The 17,113-nt window shown below is 46.0% G+C and overlaps 1 protein-coding gene across 1 annotated transcript in view; it reads left to right on the top strand.

The window, feature by feature from the left end:
* fat3a (FAT atypical cadherin 3a) overlaps positions 1–17,113 on the top strand; it is a 451,004-nt gene that overhangs the window by 263,749 nt on the left and 170,142 nt on the right. The window contains exons 9-11 of the mRNA XM_034168868.1: positions 8,873–9,148; positions 10,103–10,313; positions 10,431–13,159. Coding sequence (XP_034024759.1) covers positions 8,873–9,148; positions 10,103–10,313; positions 10,431–13,159 — 3,216 coding nt within the window. The remainder of the gene's footprint in view (positions 1–8,872; positions 9,149–10,102; positions 10,314–10,430; positions 13,160–17,113) is intronic.

Raw genomic sequence — 17,113 nt, 5'->3', positions numbered from 1 at the left:
TGGCACCTTCTTGCCATGCGAATCCACTGGGAGTGTTCACTTCTTGTGTGTCACACATACCATCCTGCCAGGTGCAGATCACACACACCCACACTCCCACGTCCAAATCACACACCCACGCTCCCACGTCCAGATCACACACCCACGCTCTCACGTCCAGATCACACACACCCACGGTCCCACTTCCAGAACACACACCCACACTCCCACGTCCAGAACACACACCCACGCTCTCAGGTCCAGATCACACACCCACGCTCCCACGTCCAGATCACACATCCACACTCCCACATCCAGAACACACACCCACGCTCTCAGGTCCAGATCACACACCCACGGTCCCACGTCCAGATCACACATCCACACTCCCACATCCAGAACACACACCCACACTCCCACATCCAGAACACACACTCAAGCTTCTCAGGTCCAGATCACACACACCCACGCTCCCAGGTCCAGAACACACACCCACGCTCCCACATTCAGATCACATACCCACGCTCCCAGGTCCAGAACACACACCCACGCTCTCATGTCCAGATCATACACCCACGCTGCCACGTCCAGATCATACACCCACGCTCCATTGTCCATATCACACACCCACGCTCCATTGTCCAGATCATACACCCACGCTCCAGTGTCCAGATCACACACCCACTCTCCAATGTCCAGATCACACCCCCACGCTCCAGTGTCCAGATCATACACCCACGCTCCCACGTTCAGATCACACACCCACGCTCTAATGTCCAGATCACACACCCACGCTCCCAGGTCCAGATCACACACCCACGCTCCAATGTCCAGATCACACACCCACGCTCCCACGTCCAGAACACACACCCACGCTCCCACGTCCAGAACACACACCCACGCTCCAATGTCCAGATCACATACCCACGCTCCCAGGTCCAGAACACACACCCACGCTCCCACGTCCAGATCATACACCCACACTCCATTGTCCATATCACACACCCATGCTCCAGTGTCCAGATCATACACCCACGCTCCAGTGTCCAGATCACACACCCACGCTCCAATGTCCAGATCACATACCCACGCTCCCAGGTCCAGAACACACACCCACGCTCCCACGTCCAGATCATACACCCACACTCCATTGTCCATATCACACACCCATGCTCCAGTGTCCAGATCATACACCCACGCTCCAGTGTCCAGATCACACACCCACTCTCCAATGTCCAGATCACACACCCACGCTCCAGTGTCCAGATCATACACCCACGCTCCCACGTCCAGATCACACACCCACGGTCTAATGTCCAGATCACACACCCACGCTCCCAGGTCCAGATCACACACCCACGCTCCCACGTCCAGAACACACACCCACGCTCCCACGTCCAGAACACACACCCACGCTCCACGTCCAGAACACACACCCACGCTCCCAGGTCCAGATCACACACCCACGATCCCAGGTCCATATCACACACCCACGCTCCAATGTCCATATCACACACCCACGCTCCAGTGTCCAGATCATACATCCACGCTCCCTTGTCCAGATCACACACCCACGCTCCAATGTCCAGATCATACACCCACGCTCCCACGTCCAGATCACATACCCACGCTCCCAGGTCCAGATCACACACCCACGCTCCCACGTCCAGAACACACACCCACGCTCCCACGTCCAGATCACACACCCACGCTCCCAGGTCCAGATCACACACCCACACTCCAATGTCCAGATCACACACCCACGCTCCAATGTCCAGATCACACACCCACGCTCCAATGTCCAGATCACATACCCACGCTCCCAGGTCCAGATCACACACCCACGCTCCCACGTCCAGAACACACACCCACGCTCCCACGTCCAGAACACACACCCACGCTCCCACGTCCAGATAACACACCCACGCTCCAATGTCCAGAACACACACCCACGCTCCCACGTCCAGATCAAACACCCACGCTCCCACGTCCAGATCACACACCCACGCTCCCAGGTCCAGATCACACACCCACGCTCCAATGTCCAGATCACATACCCACGCTCCCAGGTCCAGATCACACACCCACGCTCCCACGTCCAGAACACACACCCACGCTCCCACGTCCAGAACACACACCCACGCTCCCACGTCCAGAACACACACCCATCTCCCAGGTCCAGAACACACACCCACGCTCCAATGTCCAGATCACATACCCATCTGCCAGGTCCAGATCACACACCCACGCTCCAATGTCCAGATCACACACCCACGCTCCCAGGTCCAGAACACACACCCACGCTCCCACGTCCAGATCATACACCCACGCTGCCACGTCCAGATCATACACCCACGCTCCATTGTCCATATCACACACCCACGCTCCAGTGTCCAGATCATACACCCACGCTCCAGTGTCCAGATCACACACCCACTCTCCAATGTCCAGATCACACCCCCACGCTCCAGTGTCCAGATCATACACCCACGCTCCCACGTCCAGATCACACACCCACGCTCCCAGGTCCAGATCACACACCCACGCTCCAATGTCCAGATCACACACCCACGCTCCCACGTCCAGAACACACACCCACGCTCCCATGTCCAGATCACACACCCACGATCCCACGTCCAGAACACACACCCACGCTCCCATGTCCAGATCACACACCCACGATCCCAGGTCCATATCACACACCCACGCTCCAGTGTCCATATCACACACCCACGCTCCAGTGTCCAGATCATACATCCACGCTCCCATGTCCAGATCACACACCCACGCTCCAATGTCCAGATCATACACCCACGCTCCCAGATCCAGATCACACACCCACGCTCCAATGTCCAGATCACACACCCACGCTCCAATGTCCAGATCACACACCCACGCTCCCAGGTCCAGATCACACACCCACGCTCCAATGTCCAGATCACACACCCACGCTCCAATGTCCAGATCACACAACCACGCTCCAATGTCCAGATCACATACCCACGCTCCCAGGTCCAGATCACACACCCACGCTCCCACGTCCAGAACACACACCCACGCTCCCACGTCCAGAACACACACCCATCTCCCAGGTCCAGATAACACACCCACGCTCCAATGTCCAGATCACATACCCATCTGCCAGGTCCAGATAACACACCCACGCTCCAATGTCCAGATCACATACCCACGCTCCAATGTCCAGATCACACACCCACGTTCCCAGGTCCAGATCACACACCCACGCTTCCACGTCCAGATCACACGCACAGACTCCATAATGTCACTTCCAGACATGTCTGCTGGCTTCAGGCAGATTGAGTTTGGATGCATGTGTAGGTTGAGCTGGATTTTAAAAACAGGTCTTAACGCTGTCTGTCTCGAAAGGAATCTGGACTGAATCCTGTTCGAGCCAGATTGCCAACCCCAGTCTGAACAGTGCCTTAGGTGCTAATTGTGACACACTGGCCTCACTGTTTAGGTCACGAGGTGATCCAGTGCAGAATTTTACTTTTCTCTCCAGACTCCAAGATCCTTAAACACCTTCCATTGTACACACGTAAACCCCAGTCCAAGTCAGTGTTCACCTGTGCCCCCCCCCCCCCCCCCCCCCCCCCCCCCCCCCACACACACACACACACCTCTGTAAGATTGGACAGTCCTTCCAGATGGACCATCAGCGAGGCGTGGGGCCGTCTGAAGCGTGCACGGTCGAGCAGCAGACGGTCTGCTGTTGCATCACCAGTTAAATTTAGACTCTAGCTTCTGTGTAACTCCCACGCTGCTGCTTCTTCTGTCCTCTGGTCTTTTCTGGAGTTGGAGTTCTCAGTAGGTGTGGCTTATTTCTGTCTGTCGCTCATGGTTCTGTTTTGTTTTTTTTTAAAGTCTGTGCAGCGTTGTGTGTGTTGAAACTTCAGATACACAGAGAGACTCCTGAGTGAGCATCTCAGCTCCAAACGTCGGTTTGGCATCAGGGTGCTTCATTTTCCTGAAGCTTTGATGAACAGTTTGGACACAAAGACAGAACACGTCCTCTGAACCAGATCTGGGTAAAAACTTGGAATTCTCAGAGAGCTTGTCCTCGTTTTTCCTCCTTTCACTGAACTTTGTGATAATTGTAGAAATAGTTTGTAATTAAATCTGTTTTTGGTTTCTTTTATCAGTTTTCATGCAGCAGTGGACAACTGGTAGAATTCATTATTTAACATATCTGCGGAATGAAAATTCATATTTTTTTTGTCAGATCGAGAAACATCACGTTTGCTTTAATTTACATTTCCTTCACTATGTCCACAAGGGGCGCTCACCATCTGTTTTTCCTGACTCATGCTGTGCCTCCTCACAGTAATCTGTGACTCAGCAAGTTTTCATGAGTCTCTCTCTCTCACACACACACACACACACACACACACACACACACACACACACACACACACACACACACACACACACACACACACACACACACACACAGACTGCAGTCCACTCACTGAGGTGTCTGATTGATCAGGTCTTCTGAAGGAACCATGGAGATGTTTGGAAACAAATGGATATCACTGCTTGTAAATAAACAAATAAAATTATTTTTCAAATTTCAGTTTAATTTTTTTTTTTTTCCATTTACATATCGCCACATCACAACAAAGTTGCCTCAAGGTGCTTCACACAAGTAAGGTGTAACCTTACCAACCCCCAGAGCAAACACACAGGCGACAGTGGTAAGAAAAACTCCCTCTGATGATTTGAGGAAGAAACCTCAAGCAGACCAGACTCAGAGGGGTGACCCTCTGCTTGGGCCATGATACAGACACAATTTACAAAACAATTTACAAAACAGTTCACAAAATGAATATACAGGAAATGTTGTCGGTGAACAGGACAGGAGAGTTACAGAAACAGACACCAGACCCATCTCTGCATGGAGCCGCACCTCAAAGAGAGAGAGAAAAAAATCATAATCAGGCATCAGAAAGACAAAAAAATCAGTATAATTTGTCAGCATTAAGCAACAAGAAAAACAAAAGAAATACTTGTACTAAGTTGATCGCCAGCCACTAGCCCTAAGCTTCACTAAAAGACCCAGAATTTAGGTAAAGTCGTTGTCACCGTGTTTGGTGCAGTAACACTACCTCTAACCTTAGTGACATGAAATATGGGGTTCCACAGGGGTCCAACTTAGGCCCCCTGCTTTTCTCCCATTACATAGCACCCCTTGGGCACATATTGCGGCGTTTTAGGATTACCTTTCACTGCTATGCTGATGATACTCAGTTATACATGCCGATAACTGCTGGTAATCTCATCCACATAAAATCCTTAGAAGATTGCCTTACATCAGTGCAAAGCTGGATGTCTCACAACTTCCTACTTTAAACTCTGATAAGACTGAAATGATGTGTCTTGGTCCAGTGAGACAGCAGCATCAATTTAACCAGCTAACACATAGCCTAAGCTTGTGTGTAACACATCACACTGACAAAGTGAGGAACCTTGGGTTAATTTTTGATCCTACATTGTCCTTTGACCTCCACATTAGAGATATTACTAGGACTGCTTTCTTCCACCTGCAAATTATAGTGAAGATTCGTCCCATTCTGTCTACCCTGATTCATGTGTTTGTCTCTTCTAGATTGGACTACTGCAATGTTCTATTTTCTGGTTTACCGCAGTCCAGCATTAGGGGTCTCCAACTGGTTCAAACATTACACCCATTTTGGCATCTCTTCACTGGCTTCCTGTCCCTGTGAGGTCAGATTTTAAGGTTCTGCTACTAACCTATTAAATTGTTCAAGGACTGGCACCTCCCTACTTAGCTGGCCTAATTCAACCCTACGTACCGGCCTGGGCTCTGCGTTCTCAGGGTGCAGGACTACTTTGTGTCCCTCGGGTGAATAAAAAGTCTGCCTGCGGGTCACAGAGCTTTCTCTTATCGTGCCCCTGTTCTGTGGAATGATCTCCCTGCGTCAATAACAGTCAGATTCTGTAGAGACTTTCAAGTCCAGACTTAAGATGCACTTATATTTCCCTTTCGTATGGCTAGCATACTGGTATAGTATGTTACTATGCTTTTTACTATTTAAATTCATTTTATTAGGAAACAGAGCATGCTGCGGCCTCAACTTTATCTAAATTCTGCCTTTTTTTAGTGAAGCTTAGGGCTACTGGCCTTAGTATTTTTTCTGTTTTTCTTGTTGCTTAATGGTGACAAATTTTACTGTATTTGTTGTCTTTGTGATGCCTGATTCTTTTTTCCTCTCTGTTTGAGGTGTGGCTCCATGCAGAGATGGGTCTGGTGTCTGTTTCTGTAACCCTCCTGTCCTGTGCACCGACAACATTTCCTATATATTCATTTTGTGAATTGTTTTGTAAATTGTTTTGTCAATTGTGTCTGTAGCATTGCCCAAGCAGAGGGTCATACATATATATATATATATATATATATATATATATATATATATATATATATATATATATATATATACCACCATATCAATGTCTTTAATGCAGTCTTTATCCTCTCTCTCGATGTTAAAGAAGCTGCTCGACAGACCACAAACTTGCAGAAAATCAAAATGTCCACATGAGTACTTTCAGTGACTTTCAGTATTACCGAGATTCTGATTGTCTGAAAGTTCACTGTTGTAGAAAAAGTAACCAATGACATCACGCATTTTAGCTTGCAGTTTCAGCAATGCTATTCTGGTTCATATGCATATGAGGAAAGATTTAACTCACACAGATACTGTAGCTCTGCTGTATTCCCCCCCCACCACCAAAATGTTTCTCAACGGATTTATTATAGTGATCTCAGAAGTAGACCACAACTCCAGAAAAGTCAGAAGTCTGTGGATCCGCTGAAGATTGTCATCCCTGGGTACAATCTGTACTGTGGTCTGTAGAACAGTCTGTGGGATGTCTGTAGCTCAGTCTAGAGTACAGTCTGTACTGTGGTCTGTAGGACAGTCTGTGGGATGTCTGTAGCTCAGTCTGTAGGACAGTCTGTACTATGGTCTGTAGGACAGTCTGTGGGATGTCTTTAGCTCAGTCTGGAGTACAGTGTGTACTATGGTCTGTAGGACAGTCTGTGGGATGTATGTAGCTCAGTCTGGAGTACAGTGTGTACTATGGTCTGTAGGACAGTCTGTGGGATGTATGTAGCTCAGTCTGGAGTACAGTCTGTACTATGGTCTGTAGGACAGTATGTGGGATGTCAGTAGCTCAGTCTGGAGTACAGTCTGTACTATGGTCTGTAGGACAGTATGTGGGATGTCAGTAGCTCAGTCTGGTGTACAGTCTGTAATATGGTCTGTAGGACAGTCTGTGGGATGGTGGGGTGAGGTCCAGGAAGAAGCCATTGAGACCTGAAAGCACTGAGAACAAAAGAAACCAGGGGCTTGAGACGCTTGAGAGAAAGTGCTGTCATCTTGAACTTGGGACTTTTGGAAGTCGGGGGGGTGTCATGGGGTGGCTCATATGTTTATTTTGTTCAGCGTTCATGTTTTGTTTTGGGGGGGGTTGTTTTGTTTTGGGGGGTTTTTTGTCTATGAAAGTGTTATGTGTCGGACGCAGCTCGGAGAACCGACCAGCGTTTGAAGGACCCAGTATGAAATAAGCAGAGCACGGTACAAAGGCTAACTGAATTTAATACATAACAGTGATACAAAAAATAACAAAAGAAAGTGCGGTCTGGCGTGGTACGCTCCCAGCAGCGCTAACGGTCCGGAGCCAGAAGCTGTTCGGACCCAAGGACCCCGCCGACACCCCCCAGGTGGCCGCAACAAACCGAGTCTGTGAAAGAAGGAACCATTATGTGAGTCCACACTCTACACACAGAGAGAATGCTCAAAGGTGTACAAACAGCAAACACTTCCTGGCTTGATTACTAATCAGCTTCCCAACCTGCAGGCATGGAACATCCAGTTCACAAAACTCCACTGCAGTGGAAGCCGATACATGACTAACATACAGCTCAATATAATAAAGGTGTGAGGGACACCACATTTACTGACTGTATAAATGTTAGTCACAAAATCTAACGTACCTCAGGAAGTGTGCTGACGAGCGTGAGACCTCACCCCCTCCTCTTTCACAGACCGTGCATCAAACCCTGGACGTTCTCTGCATCCACTGATGATGAGATGGCTCCCGAGACGACGATCTCACCCGTCTGGTCACAAGGTCGAGTCTCTGGCAAATACACACTGTATACTCCAGTCTTAAATGCCACCATGTTCCAATCCATATAGATGCACCTCAGCTGTGAGTCCTGACGAGCCGCAGGTGATCAGGGTGAGGTCCTGATAACCTCAGCAACACAGCCACTCAGTCCCAAATGCAAGCCACCTGGAAGGAAAAGCAAAAGACAGAAACAAAAAGGCAGCCAGGCCCCCCCAGCCATACAACATGAAAGAATGTTTTAAAGTTCTACTCACAAGTAAATCATTGTCAAAAAAGTGTTTTTTATTTGTATTGCAGGCATGGTGTGTTTATGACAAAACAAAGTGTTTATGTTGGATACATTTTGTAGAAATTATCCCAAATTCCCAGTCAGTCCCTGTAAATTCCTGTTAATTCAGATATATTCCCGTTGAAAGTTAAAACTTGAAATGTTTTTGCTCTCGGATCTACCACCTGGTGTTTAAGGAGTGAAGCTTGTTCACTCCTTAAACAAGGAGTGTTTAAGAAATTGTTCAGAAATTGATCAAAATTTCCAAAAATTCAGAACTTATTTTCCGTTTGAAAATTTCTGGAAAGTTAAAGTTAATTTTCTGTGGCTTTGCAGCACTGTTTTGTTACGCGTGTCATTGTGAGACCAAAGTCGGTTTGTGACATGCAAAAAGACTTGAGCCTGAAGCGGGAAGCTAAAGTCCACCTCTGTCTCCCCATTTTCCAGGTTCATATTACCATTATGGATAACAACGACAACACTCCCGTCTTCTCTCAGGCAACTTACGACATCATGATTTCTGAGGACACTGCCCCTGACACAGAGGTGGTCCAGGTTTTGGCATCAGACCGTGATGAGCACCATCATTTGGCCTACTCCCTGCACAGCTCCATCGACCCCACCAGCCTGCGTCTGTTCCGGATCCACCCCACACTTGGAACAATTTACACCACCCAGAGGCTGGACCACGAGGCCTGTGCCCAGCACATCCTCACTGTCATGGTAATGACCTGATGATGTCATAAAGCTCACACTTCTGCTGTTCTGGATGACTCTTTATAGTCCATGATTTCCGATTTGCCTTCTGTCAGTGCTGAGTTTAGATTTCATGTCTTCATGTAAGCAGGAAGCTATAAGCCATGGAAGAATAAAAAGTTGCAGTTCTTTGAGTGGTCACATGAGGCTGGCTCAAAACGTGAGCAGGTTGCCATTGAATCCCATGTTAAATAAAATTGTTTATAAAAATGGTTTTGGTGTCTATAGATAGTTTCCCCCTCCATGAACACTGTACAGGGGTATTCTTAGTTGAATACGTAATAATCCTTAAAATTCTGTATAATGAGGGGCAGTGGTGGGCACAGCTAAACAAAAAATTAGCTTCGATAACAGATAATGAGCTAACTGAAAACTTATCTTTTATAAAGCTAAACCGATAAACCACCCAAAGATTTATCAGAAGCTACAGATAACCGATAACTTCCAGTATTGTCTCTGGTACATTTGAAACTACTAACAAACTGATTTTGAGTTTTAACAACGATCGCTTCTGGTTGCATTAAAGGTTGCTGTGTATATATATATATGTATATATATATATATATATATATATATATATATATATATATATATATATATTGGTTAATTTTGCAGCATCAGTTCTGCTTACCAAAATAGCCCACTAGCACTAGCACACATCCATCCCTCACATCCCAGTCTTGCCCAAAAGGGGGTAAGTTCAGGTGGTGTTATCCATTAACTGAAGGCTTGGTGTTTACAATCTCATTGCCTCTGATTGGTAAAATGTCCTTTGGCAGGACACAAAACATAAAACAAGCTCAACTCATTGGCCCACACATTAACTTGACAGACATGGAAAAGACGTTTCAAGAAAAAAAAGATCCAACTGGATTATCAGTTACTTTCTGCAGTCTGTCTTACAGGCTTTTTGTGTTATAGGTGAAGGACCAAGAGTTTCCCTACAGAAAGAACCTGGCTCGTGTGCTGATTGAAGTAGAAGATGTGAACGACCATGTCCCTATCTTTACCAGTGCTCTGTATGAAGGTTCAGTCTACGAGTCAGCAGCAGTGGGGTCGGTTGTGGTCCAGGTCACCGCACTTGACAAAGATAAGGGCGAGAATGCAGAGCTGTGGTACTCTGTCGAAGCAGGTAGTCATCTTTAGAAGCTGTTTCTCTTGACTATTTTAAGTCATAATGAGAAAAAAATGTTTTTGAAGGCAATGATAATAACTGGGCGCCAACATGAGTTTGTCTTTTGTCCAACAGGGAACGCTGGAAATGCATTCCACATTGAGCCAGTTTTGGGTATCATCAGTGTTGCACGTGACTTGGACTTGTCCAACATTGGCCATTATGTTCTCACAGTGAGAGTGACGGACAGTGGCTCCCCTCCCCTGACCACCACCACCATTGTACGGATTGCAGTCACTCTTTCTAATAATGCTGGGCCAAAGTTCCCCCAGCCGGAGTACCAGGCGGAGATCTCAGAGAATGCACTGGTCGGGACCTCTGTTACCACAGTCACTGCTGTCAGTCGGTCCACTCTTACTTATGATATCAAGCAGGGCAATACTGGACGCATCTTCCAGATCAATCAGTACAGTGGCGTTGTCACGACTCAGAAGCCTCTAGACTACGAGATGGCAGCATCGTACATCCTGACAGTGCAGGCTACCAACATGGCTGGCATGGCTTCCAATGCCAGCCTTTTGATTCAGATTCTGGATGAGAATGACAACCCTCCGGTGTTCCAGCAGCTGCATTATCATGGCAGCATTAGCGAGGCCGCACCAGTTAACAGCATTGTCTTGAACTCTGATGACTCCCCTCTTGTAATTAAGGCTACAGATGCTGACCGCAACCAGAATGCTCTTTTGGTTTACCAAATTGTTGAGGACACTGCAAAAAGGTTCTTCACAGTGGACTCTGGAACTGGATCAATAAGAACGATAGCTAATCTTGACCACGAGACATTCGCCAGCTTTCATTTCCATGTTCATGTGGGGGACAATGGCAGGCCACAGTTGACAGCAGACAGTCCAACTGAGGTTACAATACAAGTTGTTGACACAAATGATTCACCACCTTGTTTCACTCAGAACGCCTATGAAGCTGTTGTGCTGCTTCCGACCTATGTGGGTGTAGAAGCCCTGCAGGTATCAGCCATAGACCCTGACAAAGATGTCCCTACACAGCTCACTTACTCTCTGGCAGATGGTGTACTGGAACATTTTGCCATCAAGCCATCCAGTGGAATAATCGTAGTCAAAAACAACAACTTCTCCAAAGAACGGTTCCGTTTCAATGTTAAAGTCTCCGATGGAAAGTTCTCTGGCACGGCTCTGGTCATAATTCTTCTCAGACAGGCTCTGGACTCTGGCCTGAGCTTCACTCACAGCATTTACTCCTCATCTATCCAAGAGAATATTTCAGATATCACCAAAGTGGCCGTGGTGAATGCTGTGGGAAGCCGTCTCAATGAGCCACTAAAATACACATTGTTGAATGCTGGTACACGGTTCAGAATCCGGCCAACTTCGGGGGTAATTCAGACCACAGGCAAACCCTTTGACCGTGAAGAGCAGGAGTTTTATGAGCTGGTTGTTGAGGCAAGAAAGGAACATGATCGTCTGCATGTGGCGAGGGTTATGGTGAGAATCCAGGTTGAGGACATTAATGACAATGCCCCTGTGTTTGTTGGACTGCCTTATTATGCTGCTGTACAAGTAGAAGCTGAACCAGGATCACCTATTTTCAGAGTCATGGCTGTAGACAGTGACAAAGGCATTAACGGAGAGGTAGCTTATCATCTCAAAGATGACCATGGCCACTTTGAAATCAACAGGCACACAGGCACTCTCAGTCTCAAGAGGGCCTTTGAGTCTGACTTGTCCAATGCGGAGTACCAGATGGTGATCTATGCCAGAGATGGGGGTTATCCACCCCTCTCCTCTGCTGTAGAGTTCCCCATCACCATAGTCAACAAAGCCATGCCTGTCTTTGACAAGTCATTTTATTCTGTTTCTGTGAATGAGGATGTCCCTGCGCACACACCTATCCTCGGAATCAATGCCACGAGTCCTGAGGGTCAGAGCATCATCTACACGATTGTTGATGGAGATCCAGCTCTTCAGTTTGACATTGGTTTTGATACTGGAGTCATAAGTGTGATCCACTCTTTGGACTATGAAGTAGCGTCCTCTTTTCACTTGACCGTCAGAGCCACGGACTACCTGACGGGTGCTCGTGCTGAGGTAGACGTGGGTGTGGTGGTTCTGGATGTGAACGATAACCCTCCCATCTTTCAGAAGACATCATACAGAGTAGTTTTGTCTGAAACAGCCATGATTGGAACTCCAGCACTTCAGGTAATCGCCAGTGACAGTGATTCAGAAAGGAACAATGTTGTCCGCTACCAGATCTTCTCAGATGTGCATAACAGCACAGACTACTTTCACATTGACAGCAGCAGTGGATTAATCCTGACAGCACGTATGCTAGACCATGAGCTAGTTCAGCGATATGAGTTCATTGTCAGGGCTACTGATAATGGTTTCCCACCACTGACGAGTGACGTGTCGGTCATGGTCATGGTGAATGACATGAATGACAATCCTCCCGTTTTTAACCAGCTGCTCTATGAGGCTTATGTGAGTGAGTTAGCTCCTCGGGCCCACTTTGTGACCTGTGTGCAGGCCTCTGATGCCGACAGCTCGGACTTTGATAAACTGGAATACAGCATTTTGTCAGGGAATGAAAATATGAACTTTGTGATGGACAAAATGACAGGAATAATAATGTTGTCCAGCCACCGTAAGCAAAGGATGGACCCCACCTACAATCTGAATGTTTCTGTGTCTGATGGGGTCTTCACCAGCACCGCACAGGTCCATGTTCAGGTGATGGGCGCCAACCTACACAGCCCAGTGTTTCCACAGAATCACTATGAAGTGGAGTTAAAGGAGAATTCTGCTGTGGGCACCAAATTTATACAGGTAAGAAGCACTAAAACAAAAATATTCCTACTATCATTGTAGTGTATGTATGAAGGAGGCAGCCCACACACACACACAAACTTCCCACACACACACAACACACACGCATAACCCCCCCACACACACACACAACACACACACAACCCCCACACACAACACACACACACACACAACCCCCACACACACGACACACACACAACACACACATGCATAACCCCCCCCACACACACAACACACACAACCCCACACACAACACACATACACAACCCCACACACACAACACACACACACACAACCCCCCACACACAACACACATACACAACCCCACACACACACAACACACACAACCCCACACACAACACACATACACAACCCCACACACACAACACACACACACACAACCCCCCACACACAACACACACACAACCCCCCACACACAGCCCACACACACACAACCCCCCCACACACACACAATCCCCACACACAGCCCACACACACAACCCCCCCACACACAATCAATCAATCAATCAATCAACTTTTTTCTTATATAGCGCCAAATCACAACAAACAGTTGCCCCAAGGCGCTCCATATTGTAAGGCAAAGCCATACAATAATTATGAAAAACCCCAACGGTCAAAACGACCCCCTATGAGCAAGCACTTGGCCACAGTGGGAAGGAAAAACTCCCTTTTAACAGGAAGAAACCTCCAGCAGAACCAGGCTCAGGGAGGGGCAGTCTTCTGCTGAGACTGGTTGGGGCTGAGGGAAAAAAACAGGAAAAAGACATGCCGTGAAGGGGGGCAGAGATCGATCACTAATGATTAAATGCAGAGTGATGCATACGGAGTAAAAAGAGAAAGAAACAGTGCATCATGGGAACCCCCCCACAATCTACGTCTAAAGCAGCATAACCAAGGGATGGTCCAGGGTCACCCGATCCAGCCCTAACTATAAGCCTTAGCGAAAAGGAAAGTTTTAAGCCTAATCTTAAAAGTAGAGAGGGTATCTGTCTCCCTGATCTGAATTGGGAGCTGGTTCCACAGGAGAGGAGCCTGAAAGCTGAAGGCTCTGCCTCCCATTCTACTCTTACAAACCCTAGGAACTACAAGTAAGCCCGCAGTCTGAGAGCGAAGCGCTCTAATGGGGTAATATGGTAATACGAGGTCCCTAAGATAAGATGGGACCTGATTATTCAAAACCTTATAAGTAAGAAGAAGAATTTTAAATTCTATTCTAGAATTAACAGGAAGCCAATGAAGAGAGGCCAACACGGGTGAGATATGCTCTCTCCTGCTAGTCCCCGTCAGTACTCTAGCTGCAGCATTCTGAACCAACTGAAGGCTTTTTAGGGAACTTTTAGGACAACCTGATAATAATGAATTACAATAGTCCAGCCTAGAGGAAATAAATGCATGAATTAGTTTTTCAGCATCACTCTGAGACAAGACCTTTCTGATTTTAGAGATATTGCGTAAATGCAAAAAGGCAGTCCTACATATTTGTTTAATATGCGCTTTGAATGACATATCCTGATCAAAAATAACTCCAAGATTTCTCACAGTATTACTAGAGATCAGGGAAATGCCATCCAGAGTAACGATCTGGTTAGACACCATGCTTCTAAGATTTGTGGGGCCAAGTACAATAACTTCAGTTTTATCTGAGTTTAAAACCAGGAAATTAGAGGTCATCCATGTCTTTATGTCTGTAAGACAATCCTGCAGTTTAGCTAATTGGTGTGTATCCTCTGGCTTCATGGATAGATAAAGCTGGGTATCATCTGCGTAACAATGAAAATTTAAGCAATACCGTCTAATAATACTGCCCAAGGGAAGCATGTATAAAGTGAATAAAATTGGTCCTAGCACAGAACCTTGTGGAACTCCATAATTAACTTTAGTCTGTGAAGAAGATTCCCCATTTACATGAACAAACTGTAATCTATTAGACAAATATGATTCAAACCACCGCAGCGCAGTGCCTTTAATACCTATGACATGCTCTAATCTCTGTAATAAAATTTTATGGTCAACAGTATCAAAAGCAGCACTGAGGTCCAACAGAACAAGCACAGAGATAAGTCCACTGTCCGAAGCCATAAGAAGATCATTTGTAACCTTCACTAATGCTGTTTCTGTACTATGATGAATTCTAAAACCTGACTGAAACTCTTCAAATAGACCATTCCTCTGCAGGTGATCAGTTAGCTGTTTTACAACTACCCTCTCAAGAATCTTTGAGAGAAAAGGAAGGTTGGAGATTGGCCTATAATTAGCTAAGATAGCTGGGTCAAGTGATGGCTTTTTAAGCAATGGTTTAATTACAGCCACCTTAAAGGCCTGTGGTACATAACCAACTAACAAAGATAGATTGATCATATTTAAGATCGAAGCATTAAATAATGGTAGGGCTTCCTTGAGCAGCCTGGCAGGAATGGGGTCTAATAAACATGTTGATGGTTTGGATGAAGTAACTAATGAAAATAACTCAGACAGAACAATCGGAGAGAAAGAGTCTAACCAAATACCGGCATCACTGAAAGCAGCCAAAGATAACGATACATCTTTGGGATGGTTATGAGTAATTTTTTCTCTAATAGTCAAAATTTTGTTAGCAAAGAAAGTCATGAAGTCATTACTAGTTAAAGTTAATGGAATACTCAGCTCAATAGAGCTCTGACTCTTTGTCAGCCTGGCTACAGTGCTGAAAAGAAACCTGGGGTTATTCTTATTTTCTTCAATTAGTGATGAGTAGAAAGATGTCCTAGCTTTACGGAGGGCTTTTTTATAGAGCAACAAACTCTTTTTCCAGGCTAAGTGAAGATCTTCTAAATTAGTTAGACGCCATTTCCTCTCCAACTTACAGGTTATCTGCTTTAAGCTACGAGTTTGTGAGTTATACCACGGAGTCAGGCACTTCTGATTTAAAGCTCTCTTTTATAGAGGAGCTACAGCATCCAAAGTTGTCTTCAAAGAGGATGTAAAACTATTGACGAGATACTCTAACTCCCTTACAGAGTTTAGGTAGCTACTCTGCTCTGTGTTGGTATATGACATTAGAGAACATAAAGAAGGAATCATATCCTTAAACCTAGTTACAGCACTTTCTGAAAGACTTCTAGTGTAATGAAACTTATTCCCCACTGCTGGGTAGTCCATCAGAGTAAATGTAAATGTTATTAAAAAATGATCAGACAGAAGGGAGTTTTCAGGGAATACTGTTAAGTCTTCTATTTCCATACCATAAGTCAGAACAAGATCTAAGATATGATTAAAGTGGTGGGTGGACTCATTTACTTTTTGAGCAAAGCCGATAGAGTCTAATAACAGATTAAATGCAGTGTTGAGGCTGTCATTCTCAGCATCTGTGTGGATGTTAAAATCGCCCACTATAATTATCTTATCTGAGCTAAGCACTAAGTCAGACAAAAGGTCTGAAAATTCACAGAGAAACTCACAGTAACGACCAGGTGGACGATAGATAATAACAAATAAAACTGGTTTTTGGGACTTCCAATTTGGATGGACAAGACTAAGAGACAAGCTTTCAAATGAATTAAAGCTCTGTCTAGGTTTTTGATTAATTAATAAGCTGGAATGGAAGATTGCTGCTAATCCTCCGCCACGGCCCGTGCTACGAGCATTCTGACAGTTAGTGTGACTCGGGGGTGTTGACTCATTTAAACTAACATATTCATCCTGCTGTAACCAGGTTTCTGTTAGGCAGAATAAATCAATACGTTGATCAATTATTATATCATTTACCAACAGGGACTTAGAAGAGAGAGACCTAATGTTTAATAGACCACATTTAACTGTTTTAGTCTGTGGTGCAATTGAAGGTGCTATATTATTTTTTCTTTTTGAATTTTTATGCTTAAATAGATTTTTGCTGGTTATTGGTGGTCTGGGAGCAGGCACCGTCTCTACGGGGATGGGGTAATGAGGGGATGG

This window comes from Thalassophryne amazonica, chromosome 4 (assembly GCF_902500255.1).
Source record: "Thalassophryne amazonica chromosome 4, fThaAma1.1, whole genome shotgun sequence".
Classification (NCBI taxonomy): domain Eukaryota; kingdom Metazoa; phylum Chordata; class Actinopteri; order Batrachoidiformes; family Batrachoididae; genus Thalassophryne; species Thalassophryne amazonica.
The sequence above is the reverse complement of the archived record's forward strand: the minus strand, read 5'-3'. Positions and strand labels throughout refer to the sequence as shown.